This window comes from Chrysochloris asiatica, unplaced genomic scaffold (genome assembly GCF_000296735.1).
Source record: "Chrysochloris asiatica unplaced genomic scaffold, ChrAsi1.0 scaffold00022, whole genome shotgun sequence".
In the NCBI taxonomy this organism is placed as follows: Eukaryota; Metazoa; Chordata; class Mammalia; order Afrosoricida; family Chrysochloridae; genus Chrysochloris; species Chrysochloris asiatica.
The window spans coordinates 14,519,428-14,537,296 of NW_006408540.1; the positions used below are offsets into that span (position 1 = coordinate 14,519,428).

General features: G+C 38.3%; 1 protein-coding gene across 1 annotated transcript in view; it reads right to left on the reverse strand.

Annotated features, from left to right (window-relative positions):
• The window catches only part of VWA8 (von Willebrand factor A domain containing 8), a 518,389-nt gene that overhangs the window by 121,678 nt on the left and 378,842 nt on the right, over positions 1 to 17,869 (reverse strand). Inside the window, exons 35-37 of the mRNA XM_006837608.1 lie at positions 15,452 to 15,650; positions 9,490 to 9,571; positions 2,279 to 2,483 (exon numbers count right to left, since the gene is read on the reverse strand). Of these exons, the coding sequence (XP_006837671.1) occupies positions 2,279 to 2,483; positions 9,490 to 9,571; positions 15,452 to 15,650 (486 nt within the window). The remainder of the gene's footprint in view (positions 1 to 2,278; positions 2,484 to 9,489; positions 9,572 to 15,451; positions 15,651 to 17,869) is intronic.

Below are 17,869 nucleotides of genomic sequence, written 5' to 3' on the forward strand. Positions count from 1 at the left end.
ATGACTCAAATTTCCAGCCAAGTCATAGAGAGTCTTTTATAATGCGAGCAATAACACTAGGGAGGTCCCCACATCTTAGAATAAGCAACCATTTCAGATCAAAAGGACAGCACTTACCCAAAGACCAAGTTCAGAAGGGCTAGGAAAGAAGGTGGGGTGGAAGTTCGATCAGTGATGTTATACTGAGGGGATTGAAATCAGTGCAATTAAACAAAATGTGCATGAACTGTTGAGTGGAAAACTGGTATTTGTAATCCTTCACCAATTCACCATAAAAAGTAACACACGCTCAAATAGGGATTAATTTCTGCAGTACTCAAGAGTAGTTACCAACCAACCAACCAACAAACAAAAAGAATGGTTATCAAAATCATGAATTAACATCCTTTTGAAAATTTTGTAGTGAAAGATAAACTTAATTGGATCCACATATCCTTGCCATAGACTTTGATATGAGGGGGCTTCAAAAACTTCATGGAAAAATCCATTATCTTTTCATTCCATTTTTCCACAAACTTTTTGAAGCCCTCTTGTATGTGAAAAACAAGACCTTTGATCTCTACAACATAGGGAAATTCTAATAAAATATAGGCAATTCAGACACAATAGTATTTACTGGTAAGCATTAGCAAGGGTATTTTTTTGAATAATAAAAGAAACCATAATAAATTAATTTCATAAATGATACTATGGTTAGGCCTCACATTCAGTCTGTTGCTGTGGTAGATCCAACACTCTTACCAACATATTTATTTTAGAATAATGCATTTGTTTTATCTGAATTAAACTAATACATTCATATCCTTCTCAAAGGATATGAGGTTGCTTGTCTCCTTTGTTTTGAGATTTATAAGATATTCCTATAAATGTGTGAGAATCTAAGAGAAATATGTACTATTTCTCCTTTAAGGAGAAACATTGAAATAATCACTTGAAATAGTAATTATTAATCAGGGATCAAAAGAACAGTTGCTGGAAATTTCTGATCTTGCTAATTGGCTCTTTGCACAGCCACAGCTGGCAGGAAGGTAACTTCCTTCTTGCTTGATAGAATTGAAAGGGAAAGGGGAAAGTTTTGTTCTAAAGATTAATGTAAATTCATTGCAAAGAAATCTTGTTTTTAAATTATTATATGCTTTAGTATAAATGGGGACACAGTCTTCCTCATTCTTCAAATGACTTCCAGACAGTAACTCGATGAGATGGTGTGTGAGTCATTTCTAGAGTGGTTAGTTTCCTTTCACTTTGGTGGTCCTATTCCTATCTTTGTTTCCACTACCTACTGTGGCTGTTAAATGTGCATTATCTGGAAATAACACGTGGTTGTTGCTAAGTGCCATCAAGTCGGTTCTGACTCATAACCACCCTGTAAAGGGTTTCTGAGGAGCAACTGGTGAGTTTGAATCATGGACCTTGCAGTTCAAACCGACTTTGAGGTCAAGTGTTAATTGTACAGAGCCACACCAAGACTCCATCTGTAAATAACGGAGTTGGTCAAAACACATCTCTACTAGGTGCATAGACGTCCTAAAGGTGCGATGGATAAATGCTCATCTGCTAACTAACTGAAAGGCTGGTGGTTTTGAACTCACTAAATGGCTCAGAGGAATCCTGGTGTGCTGCTGCAAGGTCAGAAGTTCAAACCTACCAGCTGCTCCTTGGAAACTCTATATAGAAGCACTGCGAGTCAGAACCAACTTGATGGCACACAACAACAACAACTATCATGGCTTTGCAGGAGTAAGACCTGGCCATCTGCTGCTGTAAAGTCTAGAAAACTCTGTGAGGTCACAATGAGTTGAAATCTACTCGACGTACCCAACAACATTAGGAGTGCCGTTCTGTGTTTCTCTTCTAAAGTCCTGGCCTTATAATACTCTGCCGCAGTTCAGCTAGTAAGTTTCTGTTGCCTAGGTAGCATGTTGAAGAGCTGACAGGACTGGTAGTAAAAGTGGGAACATGCAAAGGCGGTGCTGGAAACTGGCTTATGCTTAAGGCTAAAAAATAAACATTTTTTTTCTTCTCCCACGTATTGTGATTAATCTGTATACTTAAGCACTGACCCCCGTCCCTCTCAAAAAAAGGCACATTTTTAACCTTATCACTATCTAGATGGGCAAATTATTATATGATTTTTAGCATGAATCCAAAAATTATTTTAGCCTTTTAAGAAGTTAGATTTGAGTTATTGGGTCTGAAGCTTTCATTACTATAGCATTTGAAACGGAATTCTGTCCTGAATGGGTACCCCAAGATGTATGGTCAGTTTAAGTGGTACCTGTACGGGTTTGTCATCCTCTTGTCCAATCAGGTTTTTCCATTCCATAAGCGAGCGTTGCAGATGTTCAAGTCCAGTTTCCCAGAGCCGGACGCAACCTCCCATGTCAACAGTAACAACGCCACCATTGCCCCACTCAGCAAGCAGGACATCTGTATCTGAGATGGTAGACAGCCAAGTGGTATATGGCGAGAGAAAATCTGATCTGAAAGGAGAGACCAAAGTGAAGGTAACACACCGAAGAAAGATTGTGGACTGGTTGAAACTTTACATGTCATATTTCTTACTGATTAAAAAGTATTGTCACAAACATTATTCCTTCTTTTATACCTATTTTTACCTTTCTCACAACATAGGAAGGTGAGAGGACATGTGTTATAAATGGAATTCAAGCTCTACTTGGTATATATCCACAAGAAATAAGAACCAGATCACGGATAGACATATGCACACCAATGTTCATCGCAGCACTATTCACAGTATCCAAAAAATGGACACAGCTTAAATGCCCATCAATGGAAGAATGGATAATCAAACTTTGGTACATGCACACAATGGACTACTATGCAATCTTGAAGAACAATGATGAACCACAAAGTCAGTGATTCAAGTTTTCAGCTCTTGCTAAGATTTACAGCTTTGGAAACCCTATATAGGGTCTCTATGAGCTAGAATATATATATATATACATATACATACACATACATATATAAATTTCCAGGGGACGTAAAAGAGTCAGCTGTATACTTTCCTATATGAGTATAGCATTCACTCTGGATAGCACCGATGGCTGAGTTCTCAACTCCTAGCTGAAATATGGGCAGTTTGAACCTCAGGGACACCTCAGAAGACAGACCAGGAGATCTACTTCTATTCTATGGATGGAACCGTTATCTTTTGCACACATGGGATCATCATGAGTCAGGATCAACTCGACCGCAACAACAAGAACAATTCAAAAGTAACGTGGATTACAAATCCTACATGCCAGTGTTGGCTGTCTGAATGCACTGAGTATGTTCTGAATGAAAAGATGATATGTCCAGATAATTAAAACACATAATAAATGATTAGTCTAGTTTTGGGGAAATCACACCACTCTGGAGGAGGACATCACGTTTGGTTAAGTAGAGAGTCAGTGAGAGAGGAAAACCCTCAGTGAGAAGCACTGACACAGTGGCTATAGAAGGGGTACAAACACAGCCAGGATTATGAGGGGGGAGCAGAAGCGGCAGTGTTTTGTTCTGTTGTATACAGGGTCGCTATGGGAGCCCATTCGATGTATTATACTGAACAACAACAATAACATATATTGAATAAGTCCTTATAATGCACTGAAGAATAAATCAAGGCTATTTTTGACTTTTTTTTGTTTTGTTTTTTTCCAGTTTACCTAAGTTGATATTAACAGAGTGGCATGTCCAACTATTCTGGAACACAGAAATCTTAGAAAATGTCCCTATGAAGAGGAAAAGCAAGGTTGCCATGATGTGTTGGCGCTTAACAACTCGATGGCACTTAACAACAACTTTTGCCACGTTGATTTTGCTATTCATTTTTTAAATTTTTATTTTATTGTAGCAATATATATACAACAAAAATTTTGTCATTTCAACCATTTCACCTGTACAGTCCAGCCACACCAACCACACCCCCATGCTGCACAACCATTACCACTATCCATTGCCAAATCTTATCTTTCTCTTTCCTTTCTTTTTTCACCCCCCTTTCCTTTCCTTTTGTGCTTTTGCAGGAAGTTCCCAATGGCTTGTCCTAATGGGAAAATAAATAGACACTGCTTCCCTTCATGTACATGGGAAAAAAAAAAAAAAAAAAGAGCGAGAGAGACAAATTCCCTATTTTTTCCTTTCCCCTTTCCTTTTAAACTGCCTTCCCCATCATTCTAGTCAGCATGTGTCTACATTCTAGCCAGTGAATAGTTCTCCTTTCCTTCTCACCCCTGGTAACCATCATAGAATACTTATTATAGAATGAAAACCGTTTTTTTTTTTGTTTTTTTTTTTTTTTGGCTTTTTACAATAGTGATCTTTTACAGTTGTGAACAACTAATTTCACTCAGTATAATGTTCTTCAGGTTCTCCCATGCTATGAGATGTTTTGCAGATTCATTGTATTCTTTAGTGGTGTGTAATACTCCATTGTGTATATGTACCAGAGTTTCTTCAACCATTCCCCTGCTGCTGAGGATCCAGGCTGTATCTATTTTTTCACTGTCTTCATCTTCTGTGACTAATGCTGCAATAAACATGGGTGTGTATATATCTATTTGTGTTACGACTCTTGTTTCTTCAGGATATATACCAAGCAGAGGGATTGCTGGGTCATACGGTAGCTCTATTTCCAACCTTCTGAGAAAGTTCCATACCAGTTTTCCGAGTTGCTAGAGTCTCACTGGCAGAGTACGAGGGTCCCATGCTCTCCACGCTGTCTACAACGTTTGTTGTATTCTGTTTGTTTAAACTTTGCTATTAATGCTGGGGCAAAATAATATCTCATTGTTGTTCTGATTTGCATCTCTCTGATGACTAGAGCTCATGAGCATTTCTTCATATGCTTGTTTGCCAACTGAATGTTTTCTTTGGTGAAGTGTCTGTTCATGTCCTTTGTCCATTTTTTAAATGGGATAATCTGTCTCCTGGATGAAGTGTTGAAGTGTTCTATAATTGTCTAATACATCATTGCCAAAAAAAATTTCCAGTCTGAAACCTTCCCTTTTGCAAACAGGAACCTGACAATGATGCCTCTTATCACCACTACTTTTAGTATTGTACTAAAATCTTAGCCAAAGATATATGGCAAGAAAGGGAAATTAAAGGCACCCAAATGGGCAAAGAAGAAATGAAGGTTTCAGTTTTTCTCCATTGAAAGTGATGTTGACTACTGGCTTTTGCGTTGTTGTTAAGAGCCACTGAGTTGGTTCTGACACAGTGACCCTGTATAGCATTTCTGAGGAGTCGCTGTAGCGTAGTGCTTACGAATTGGGCTTAGAACCGCAAGGTCAGCAGTTTGAAACTACAGCTGTTCCGTGGGAGAAAGATGAGGTGTTCTAATCCCGTAAAGATTTCCAGCCTCGGAAACCCTGTACAGGGTCGCTATGAGTCGGAACCGACTCCATGGCACATAGCCAGCCAGCCGTGAGCTTAAACCACCAACCTTGCTGGTCAAACCGAGCTTGTGGTCAAGTATTTATCCTACAGTGCAACACCAGGACACATGCCCTTAATGATATTGAGATATTTTCTTTCTATTTCTATTTTGTTAAGTGCTTTTCTTCAGGAATGGGAGGGTGTTGGATTTTGTCAAGTGCCTTTTCGGCATCAACTGGTATTACCATGTTGTTTTTTGCCTTTGTTTTATTTATGTCATGGGTTATGCTGATAATTTTTCTAATACTGAATCAACTCTGTATACCTGATATGAATCCCACTTGGTCATGATGCATTATTATATTGATATGGTGTTATATTCTATTAGCTAGGATTTTGTTGAGAAATTTTACATCTATGTCCATGAGGGATATTGGTCTATGATATCCTTTTATAGTGATGTTTTTGCCTGGGTTTGATATGAAAGTTATGCTTGCTTCATATAAGAATTCAGGAAATGTTCATTTTTCTCAAATCTGGAATAATTTGAGTAAAATTGGTGTCCAGTTCTCTCAATGTTTGGTAGAATTTACCAATAAAGCCATCTGGGCCTGGACTTTTTGTTGTTGTTGGGAGTTTTTTAAATGATTTAGTCAATTTCTTCTTTTGTTATAGGTCTGTTCAGGTTTCCTATTTCAATCCGTGTTAGTTTAGGTAGTTTGTGTGTTTCTAGAAAGTTGTCCTTTTCTTCTGGATTTTCAAATTTGTTGGAGAACAATTCTTTGTAGTATTCTGTTATTATCCCTTTTATTTCTATTAGTTTTGTTGTGACATCACACCCATATCATATCTTATTTGTGTTATTTGTACCTTCTTCTTCCTTTCTTTTGTTGATTTTATTAATCCTTTCAAATAACTTTTCTTGTCTTGTTGACTCTTTTTGTTTTCTGTTTCATTTATTTCTGTTCTAACCTTTATTTCTTTTCTTTTGGTGACTAGAGGCTTATTTTGCTACTCTTTTTCTAATTGTTGGAGATGCTGGGTTAAGGTGTTGATTTTGGATGCGTACATTTATTGTTGTAAGTTGCCCTTTGAGGGCACTGATTTTGCTCTGCCACAAAGGTTTTGATTATGTTGTGTTTTTGCTCTCATTTGATTCAAGGAATTTTTTTATTTCATTTTTTATTTCTTCTATTACACTGTGTCTTTTAAGCAGGGTAATTTATTAATTTCTTCCCTAATTTAAAAGTCTGTTTTATCTTATAATTTACTTGACTTCCTTGTCTTTTGGAAGTTCTGAAACAACACTATCCCCTCTTTGTCTTCATTATAAATTAATATCTCTGGTTCCCTGTTTTCAGTCTTGTAGCTTTGCATTACTTTAAGTACTTCTATCCTGGCACTGTGGGTTAATGCGCTGGGCTGAAAAGTTGTTTTGAACTGCAGTGTTGGCGGTTCAAGCTCACTAATTGCTCATTGGAAACCCTATACGGGGTCACTATGGATTAGAATCAACTTGACGGCACTTAACAACAACAAGTATCTGAATTAAGATTTGGGTGGTTCTGTCATGCTTGTCAATCACAACTTGTTGTCTGTAGTTGTTGGTTCTCAGTCTAAAGAACACCCTTTAGTACTTTTTGTAAAGTTGGTCTGATTATTACAAATTACTTTAATTTCTGTTTATCTGAAAATGCCCTTATTTTGCTACTATATTTGAGAGAGGTATATGATTTTTGGCTGGCATTTTTTTTTTTTTCTTAGAGAGTTTTGTATGTGTCGGTCCATTATCTTCTTGCCTTATGCATGGTTTTTACTGAGAAATCAGAGCTTAGTCTTTTATTTAAAAAAATTTTTTATTGTGTATTAAGTGAAGGTTTACAGAGAAGATCATCAGTTTTACATTTAACAAATCATTCACTTTGTTTCATCTCAATGATTGTAATCCCTTCTATGTAACAACAGTTATTCTATTTCTTCTCTGTAGTTCCTATTTTCATTTTACCTTCCTTCCCAACTCTTCTCAACTTTATTCTTAGGTACACACTCAGCTTTTGATCTTGAATGACTGACAATTCCAAGATGAGCATATCTTACTAGTGATGTTGTCCCCACTATATACTTTATCTACTGCTTGGCTAAAAATTGGCCCACGAGGATGAGTTCCATTCCAGACCTGAAGGGTGGTCAAGGGTCATAGTCTAGGGTTTCTCCAGAGTTTAGTCTTACTGGCTTTCTTTTATAGATAACTTTTTGTTTTTCGAGAGCTGCTTTCAGGATTTTTTCCTTGTCTTTGGTTTTGGCAAGTTTGATTATGATATGTTTTACTGATTTTCTTTTGGGGCCTATGCTGTTTGGTATACTTTTGGCCCCTTGAATATCTAGTTTCTCATCTTCCATTATGTTAGAGAACTTTTCTTCCAACAACTCTTCAACAATCTTCTCTGCGGATTTTATTGTCTCTTCCTATTCTGGAATTCCAGTCACCTATAAGTGACTCCATTTCATGGTATCTACATAAATCTTAGGTTTTCAATAGAGTTTTTCCTTATTTTCTCTGATTGTTCTTCTAGTTTACTAGTATAGAGAAATTTATCTTCAAACGCACTAATTTGAGCTCTCATTGATTCAAATCTCCTCTTTTCCCCTTTCAATGTATTGTCCATCTCTCAAATCCTGGTTTTAATTTCTGAATTTCGTCATGCAGGCTTTGTATTGTTTCAAGTTTTTCACTTATTTTGTTTGTTTGTTCTTATAGTACTTTCCTAATTTCTCCTAAAGTTCCTCTGTATTCTCCTTTTCTTTCCTCAGTCTTTTACTCAATCCATTGAACATACCTAAACATCACTCTTCTGAATTCTTTCTCAGGTAGTTCCATAACTTTTTCAACCCTAGAAACATTTTCTGGCCCTGCATCTTGGACATTTGTTTGAGCCATTCTTTCTTGTTTCTTCATGTGAATGGAAATTGTGTGTTGTCTCTGAGATAATGTGGTGTCATTGTGTTTGTATTTAATTCATGTTGTATTTTGGAGTGTTTTTAAGGTCTCACCAATTGCCTCCTGATGGTGTAATTAGAGAACATAATGGTAAGCCCAGTTCTCTGGTCATCATTTGTGCAGTTTAGTTTAGAGTGGGTTCGCTGGTGTTGGCAGTATATTTTAATGAGCATATAACTAATAGGAAGTCCTGGTGTGGCGCTGTGTGCTAATTTGCAAGACTGCAAAGCCATTTGAACTGCAAGATCGGCAGTTCAAGCTCACCAGTCGCTCTTTGGAAACCCTGTATGGGGTCGCTATGGGTCGGATCCGACTCAACTGTACTTCACAACAACAACAACATAAGTAATAGAGTATAAGGAATTTCCATCAAGTGAACAAAAGTCATTTTTACATTAAACCAACACATTAAGTTGTTCCAAAAAAAATACCTATATACAATGGGCTTCAAAAAGATCATGTAAAAAATCCATTATCTTTTTATTCCATTTTCCCTCAAACTTTTTGAAGGCCCTCGTATGTTTAGGAATTAACTGGGTAGTATAAATGGTTATTGGTTTGAACTGCAAGGTCAACAGTTCAAGCTTACCAGTTGCTCCTTGGAAACCCTATACAGGGTTGCTATGGGTCGGAACCAACTCGACGGCACTTAACAACAACAACAACTACAATATTATGAGTGCTTGGCTGCTTAAGGTTGGAGGCTCCATTCTAAGTCTCTGGAGCCCTTTGGCTATTATAATATCTTTTTGATTGCAGGTGCATAGGAACATATTTTAAAACAATACTAAACCAACACTTTTAAAATTTTTAAATTCTTTTGACATTTTGAACACAATTATCTCAGAAAAAAAAATATAATATATATTAAAATATATATATATAAATTAAGATTTATATATATAAATTAAAAAAATATATATATATAATAAAAATGCAAGTAAATATGGGGGAAGAACACAGCAATTATTAGCCAACAGTAACTCCACCCAAAACAGGGCTTTCTATTTAAGGAAGTAGGAAGTACAAGTTTATTCAGAGAACTTGCCAGAATTCACTCATTTGTTTGTCATGCCAAGTTCAGAACAAAAGAGAAGAGGGATTACCTGGGAATAGGGATATATCGGAGTTTCTTTGATTGAAGGTCAGTAACTTCTATATAACCAGATGTTTGTGGGGGGGTAACATCTGCAAACAAATAATAACATGAACTGAGTATTAAGTTGCTGCACAATACCAAAATAGGTCCAAAACAATGTGTGGAAGCTGCAAAAAGTAGGCTCAAATGATCAGTAGCCTTGGGTAAAACTCTTGAGACCCATTGGACAAGGTACTGCATCAAGTCTGGACTCAAGGCTAGATTCATTTAATTTTCCCTCAGGAAAACACAGGCTGTCAAACAGTCAGACAGAAGTGATTAATCATGATTCTTTCTTGGCAGAAAATAGCCTAAGTTCTTTTCACGGTGTTGTTTTTCTTTAATATTTTATTGTGTTTGAGGTCAAACTTTACATAACAAATTAGGTTCTCATTTAACCAATTTAATAGGCATTGCTCCATGTTGGTTGCAATTTTCACAAGGTGTCAGCTTGGTCATTATTGCCATTCTATTTGTTCTGTTTCCATTGATCTCATTTCCCTTCCCATCTTGCCTTCTCATCTTTGCTTTTCAGTAAATGTTGACTGTTGGTTTCATCTTTTGTTGTTGTTGTTTATTTGTTTTGTTTTTTGACAGCTTTCCAAGATACGTCAAAGTTTTAGTATTTATAGTTTCCTAGAAAACAGCTCATCACTTGAATTCTTGGTTTCCTTCTTAGGAAGCCATAACATTGCTTAGCAGTTTAAGTGGGAGAACGAATTAATCAGACTGACCTGGTGGGCAATCTTGGCTGAGATATTTCCTAACTGTGTTATACTGGCCAAGGTAATTACCTCCCAGAGACTTGTTTCTGACTTTGCAAAATGGGATACTGATGACATTTAGGCATCAGATTATTTTGAAGATTAAATGATACTGATGAATAATGCAAAGCACCTAATTAGAAGTTGCTCAATGTTGTTGTTAGTTGCCCTCAAGTGAGTTTCAATTCACAGTGACTCCCTGTATCACAGAACAAAGCACTGGCTCATCCTTTGCAATTCTCACAATCAGGACAGGGCAGTGTTTTGTGTCAGCACTGAGAATATAGAGGGGAAGGTCTCCCTGTCTTGGGGTCCCTGACTTTGGGATGCTCACAGACTAGACCGAGAAAGTTGGTTTTTATTTATTTTCTAACCATCGGGGACTCTGAGGGATATGGAAGGTGTTCAATGGTGGCAATTGATAGCCCTGGGGTCAGGTATGAACTGCAGAACTAGGCAAGGGGTGGTCCCAAGGATCAAAGGGCTCAAGAGGAAGAGAAAGATGGCCAGGGATGGCACAAGGTAAGAAAAGAGTTACTATGGTAATCTGAACACCCAGCTCAATTTACAGACTCCAGAAGGCCACTGGAATAAAACGAACATAATTATCATAAGTTGTACACTGTCTGCATTATTAAGTGCTGCCAAATCAGGTCAATCTTGGATAAAGTTTTGTACCATATATCATTTTTTGGAACAATTCTTACTGCTAGGACCTACCTGAACTAGGCCGAATTATTTATAGCACTGGGTTCTTTGCTCCAAAAGGCCAGTTCCTGAAGCAGTTTGGATAACTAGAACTGCCTTGTTAAACAACTCATAATTTTGTTTTGCCACTTCTAGCACCTTTTCTTCCCTGTAAGTAGTTGTATTAAGTTGAGCTGCTGCTGTCAGCATTTTGAGACTGCCTGTCAAAGTAAAGTTAGTCAACTTAATTTAAAGTAGCTTTTTTTCTACGTCTTTCTTTTCGTTCACTGTGCAAATGAATTCCATAGCATAAAGAGAGTGAGGCGATGCCACAATGGTTGTTTCTACTATTTCAAGAAGGAGAAAGGAAGAGTTTTATTCCTGGTGCTAAAAAATCTTTGCACATATTACTAAGGCAGGAAAGGTGTGGCTACAGAGTAAGCAGGAGAGCAGTCAGAGTGTTGATAGTTGTGGTGACAGAAGCAAGCATGTGAGAAATTAATGTCCACTGATCTGAAAATAAATCCACTCAGAAGACATGAATATTTTTAGAATTTATCATTGAATTAAAGTAACAAGAATGTCCCAGATTTCCCTCCAAATTTAGCCAAGTCTTTGTCCATCCATTTTAAATGCTTTCAGCGCACTGTAAAGAGGGAGGAAGCTCAGTACGTTTCCACTACACTTATAATCCACGTGGATTTCAAAGATAGGTATAAGTGACATTTAGGGATTAGTTCACTGATTGTTGAAGGGATACCAGTGCTACCATGCTTATCACGTAGTTAGACACATTGTGCCAAGGTTCGCAGAAGACATAAAAACCACAACTATTTTCAGAGGGAATATAATTATACTAAAAAAAAAATTACTCCTTCTAGAAATGATCTTTGACCTTCTACTAGGTTGGATGCATTGCTGTTTGTGTCCGCAGGTAAAAAGAGTGACATGTGCTCAGTAATTATGTGTACACTTAAAAATCTGGAAATTTCTCAGGTGGTACTCAAAGTTCAAAAGAAACAGTATGTCACTTTCAATCAAGAATCATTATTTTGTGTTAAATGAACACAGACTGTGATAAAAGAGAGAAAAAAATCTAATATTTAACTAGATAGTGATTGGAAGCAAGCAATCAATTTGCCATCTGGTCTACCATCTTTGAAAGCCAGCAGGAGAGTAACCTTTATAGTTTCTACTGATTTGTTTCATGAAAGGTTGATATGCATTTGTTCCTGGATGACCAGCTAGTTGGATTGTATTTACTAAAAAAACCTAATTTAGTTTAAAATTCCCTAAGAGACCAGCATGCAAATAGATTAAACATTCAAATTGGCTTAGAATACAAAATTCAGTACTGCTTTGCCCTCTCACCCAGAGACAACACTGCCACCATCATTCTTACCTCGTTGAATTGATGCTTTCATTTTAGTCCTTATCTCTTGACTTCCCTCCATGAAAAGTGAGAATTTAATTATTTTTTATCCTTACCACTCAATATATGGAGTTCTGGTATGGCGCTGTGGGTTAATGCACCAGACTGAAAAATGGTTTGAACTGCAAGGTTGGTGGTTCAAGCTCACCAGCTGCTCCTCAGAAACCCTGTACAGGGTTGCTATGGGTCAGAATCGACTGGACGGCACTTAACAACAACAATAATCAATCAATATAAAAAGAACCCAAACCCAAACCCAAATAAAACAGCCCACTGGTTATTGAGCTGACTCTGACTTAAGACAACCATGTTTCATAGGGTTTTCAATGGTTGACATTTTGGAAGTAGATCACCAGGCCTTTCTTCCAAGGTGCCTCTGGGTGGACTTGAACTTCCAACTTTTCATTAAGTAGTCGAGTATACCACCCAGGGGCTACATCTCCATTAGAATTTGGTTAGATTAATATCCTCTCCTTACATTACTAAAATTATGTATATGCTAGTCACACCTGAGCTATATTTTGTAATTATGATTATTTTTTTCCATCCTGAACAACTTTTGCTTTTCTTGGTGTTAATTACCACCATGATTTGTTTTAGAAAATTTCAAAGTACAGCTCAAAAAAGCAAAGTATTATAATGAAATGTTCAAAGATCTTGAGTTAGAAAATCAAGAGGAAATAACATTTGTCAAGTTGAAAAAACTGAACAAAAAAATTCAAGTCTCAACTTGCAAGATGGAAGGAATTTATGGGCAAAGTATTAAATGATGCAGAAAATATCAAATAAGATAGAAGTCATATGCAGAGTCACTGTACAAGAAAGATTGGGCAATGTTCAATCATTTCAAGAAGTAGTCAATGATCAAGAACTAATGGTACAGAAAGAAGTCCAAGATGCATGGAAGATGTTAACAAAAAACAAGGCTCTAAGAACTGACAAATGTATCAACAAACTGATGCAGCGCTGGAAGCTCTCACTATTCTATGCCAAGAAATTTGGAAGATAGCTACCTGGTCAACTGATTGGAAGAGGTCCATATCTGTGCCCATTCTAAAGAAAGGTCACCCAATGGAATGCAAAAATTATCAAACAATATTATTGATATCACATACAAGTAAAATTTTTATGAAGATAATTAAAAAATGGTTGCAGCAGTACGTCGACAGGGAGTTGCCAAAAATTCAAGCCAAATTCAGAAGAGGATATGGAACGAAGAATATCATTTCAGATGTCAGATGGGTCTTTGCTGAAAACAGTGAATACCAGAAATATGTCTACTTGCATTTTATTGACTATGCAAAGGCATTCAACTGTGTGGATCATAACAAACTATGGATAACATTGTGAAGAATGAGAATTCCAGAACACTAATTATGTGTATGAGCTATCTGTACATTGACTAAAAGGCAGTTGTTAGAATAGAACAAGGGAATACTGTGGTGTAAAATAAGGAAAGGTATACATTGAAGTTGTGTTTTTTCATCATACTTATTCATGCCATGGGCTTGTACGTGCAATGATTATAAGGTTGGTGCAGGATTGGGCAGTGTTTTATTCTGTTGTGCATAGGGTCGCTATGAGTTGGTACTGACTTGATGGCCCCTAACAACAACAACATTCAGTCTGTATGCTGAACAAATAATTTAAGAAGTTGAACTATTTGAAGAAGACCATAGCATAAGATTGGTTTACCAATACGCCTGGTGGGTAAAAGATGTTCATTCTATTTTTCTTTATACTTCTATGCTGTTTTAGTTAGGTGCTGTTGAGTCCATCCCAACTCACAGCAACCCCACTGTGACAGTAAAACTGCCCCCTAGTGTTGTCTGGGCCATACAAAAGAAGATTTCCAGGTCTTTCCCACGTGGGACTGCTGGGTGAGTTTGAACTGGCAACATTTTGGTTAGCAGACAAGTCCAAGTGCCATCCCATTGGGGATCCTTAGCAAGCTTTCATAGGTCTGAAATATTTTGTAATAAATTACAATGCAGAAAGAAACAAAGATACCCTTTTTACCCTTAAATGTTGTTGTTAGATGCCATCAAGTGGTTCTGACTCATAGTGATCTTATGCACAATAGTATGAAACACCACCTGGTCCTGTGCCAGCCTCACAATTGTTGTGCTTGAGTCCAGTGCTGCCACTATGGTGTCAATCCACCTTGTTGGGGGTCTTCTTCTTTTTTGCTGACTCTCTGCTTTACCAAACATAATGTCCTTCTCCAGGGACTGGTCCCTCCTGATGTTGTTGGTGGTGTTAACTGCCATTGAGTCAGTCCTCACCTATAGAGACCCTGTATTGGGTTTCCAAGGAGATGCTGGTGAGCTTGAACCACTGACCTTGCGGTTCAAACTGACTTTGCAGTCCACACCAGGACTGCAGTGCCACACCAGGACTCCTGATAGCGTGTTAAAAGTATAACAGATGAAGTCTCACCATCCTTGCCTCCAAGAAGCTTTCTGACTGTACTTCTCCCTATCTCTAAATAGGATGTAATTTTACAGACTAGAAGTCCTGGTGTGGTACTGTACGATCAACACTAGACTGCTAGGTCAGTTTGAACCACAAGGTCGGCAGTTCAAACCCACCAGCTGTTCCTCGGAAATCCTATACAGGGTCGCTATGAGTTGGAACTGATGTGACAGCACTTCACAACAACCACATTAAAGATTAAGGAGTCTTGGTGGGGCTACAGTTAAGTACTCAGCTGCTACCAGTTGCTCCATAGGAGAAAGATGTGGTCGTCAGCTTCCGGAAAGATTTCAGCCTTGGAAACCCTGTGGGCCTGACCTTTCTTCCTACTCCATCTTAGTCTGGAGACTGCTGAAACACTCGAGCTTCCACTTAGGGGTAGGTGGTGGCTTTATACAAGGTGCGTTGGTGGGTAACTGACCCTGGGTCTCCTACGTGGATGGTGAGAATTCTACCACTGACTGAGTCACGACTGCCCCACTTAGAAATACAAGCTGATAATAACATACCCCCTACCACAATCAAACACCCTTTACCCACCTTTGTAAGTTGGGGACTGATAGGTTTCTTACCTTTTGGGTAGATATCCTTTAGAGGGACTTCTCCTGTGGGCAAAATCCTGACTATCTGATTGGCGTCTAAGAGAGCCACACAGTTCCTCTGTTTTGGAGTACCACTTTTCTTTCTACCTCCATAGAACCCTGGGGGATCAGCCACACTGCGTTTACTCAAAGATGACTGTCGTTTCCAAGAATAAACTTCACTGGGTGACTGGGGTGAGAAAAAAAAAAAAAAAGAAAGAGAGAGAGACAGATTAAAGTAGTGAAGTACATAATCTCTTCATTCACCACAACTTTTAAGTAGATACCAGTGGTAAATTTACATATCACAGACAGAGGAAAATCAAATGATTCCTTTGTTGTTGTTGTTAAGTGCTTTCGAGTCAGTTCTGACCCATAATGACCCCATGTAGGGTTTCCAAGGAGTGGCTGGTAGATTTGAACCACTGACCTTGTTGTTAGCAGTTCAGTGCTGGTTTTGAACTGCTGACCTTGTGGCTCACAGTCCATTGCTGATCCTACCGTACCACACTAGGATACTCAGTCATACAGGGCATGATTGTGATTTCTTTCTTTGTAACTTCTTATTGTGAATTGGGGGAAGTTTTAAGAATTCATATGTGTTATGTTTGATCTCATTGATTGTAATTCTTTCAGTGTACCAGCTTCATTTATCCCACTTCCTCTCTGGGTTTTTTATTTCCATTCCTTTTTCTTTCCTAAGCACTCTGAATTTTGTCCTACTCTACAAGGAGTTCTGGTAGCGTAGTGGTTATGAATCGGGCTGCGAACCTTAAGGTTAGCAGTTCGAAACTACCAGCCGCTCCGCGGGAGAAAGATGAGGCTTTCTACTCCCGTAAAGATTTACACCCTCGGAAACCCTGTACAGGGTCGCTATGGGTCGGAACCGACTCGACAGCACTTAACAACAACAACTACAAAGGCAAGAAGTGACTGACTTACAAGCTTTCAAGATGGAACCTAGATTCAGAGGGCGTGAAGGAAGGTAGAATCTCCACTGAGTAGTATCCAATCTGTCTGGGTGGGGCTGATGAAATGAAATGCAGATGGGTCTCTTGTGATACAATAGTGAATAATTGTTGTCAGGACTGATTGTGAGAGTTGGAAATGTAAATATAGATGTTTTGTAGCAAGGAGGGGAGTGATTAACTTTTCAGTCTAGGATCGGAGGTCCCTGGGACCATTAAGGGAGAAGAGCAGAGAGCAGGACCCTACCCAGAGAAGCAGTGATGCCTGAGATGGAGGCAGAGATGATGACGTGGAGAGATGGAGCAGCTGGGGACTTTAGACACAGAGAGGGAGAGGGGCTGTGTGCTGACGACTGGGGGGTGGGCTTGTAGTGTGTACCCTTTGGTTGGTTGATGATGCATGGAGGGGATTGTAACCATGGCAAAGACACGATATACGATAGGATGAATGTAAAACTAATATTCTCCCATGTAAACTATCACATAATTCACAATAAAGCATTTAAAAAAAAGAACATGGCTACTTTGAGTATTGTGGTCTTTTATGATCTACCTATATGAGCTCAAACTGGCAATAGCAACTCAGAAGATTAGATAGGAAAACATAGGGGTCGTGAGTTTATGTTAACAGGGGAAGAAAGACTCAGAAAAGGAGGGTGAGAATAGTTATAAATGTAATAAACCACCAGAATGTAATAAACCACTGGAATGTACATGTAGAAATTGTTGAATTGGTGTATGTTCCCAACAACAATAACAAAATAAAATAAATTATGGGGAAAAGAAGAGTTCGGCTGTAAACAGTTGGCACTTCAAGCACACTAGCTGCTCAGCAGGAGAAAGATGTAGCAATCACCTTTGGTAAAGACTGCTGTTGTAAAGTGATTACAAGTCAGTTCTGACTCATAGTGACCCTCGCTAGAATTTCCCAGAAGTGCCTGGTGGGTTTGAATCACCAACCTTGCGGTTAGCAGTCCTGCGTTTATCCTGCCACACCAGGACTCCTAACATACTTTGTTGTTGTCATTGTTAAGTGCCTTCAAGTCTGTTCCAACTCAGAGTGACCCCATACAATGTTTCTGAGGCTTTAAATATGCAAAGGAGAAGAAAGCTTCATCTTTATCCTGCAGGGTGGCTGGTGTACTCAAACTGCCGACTCTGGTCCGTGTCAGACTTTAGTATAGTATAAATATAACTTTGATATGCACTGGAAAATCAACAAAGTCATGTGACTTGGTTAATTTCTATATTTGTCCTATTGTAGTGGTCTGGATCCAAACCCACCAGGCCTCCAAGGCATGCCTGTAATGTATAAAAGGACTTAGATTAGCACCACCACCACGACCAAACAAACCTACTGCCATCAAATCAATTCCAACCCATAGTAACCCTGTATAGAGTTTTTGAACCTATAAATCTTTATGAGAACAGATAGCCTCAT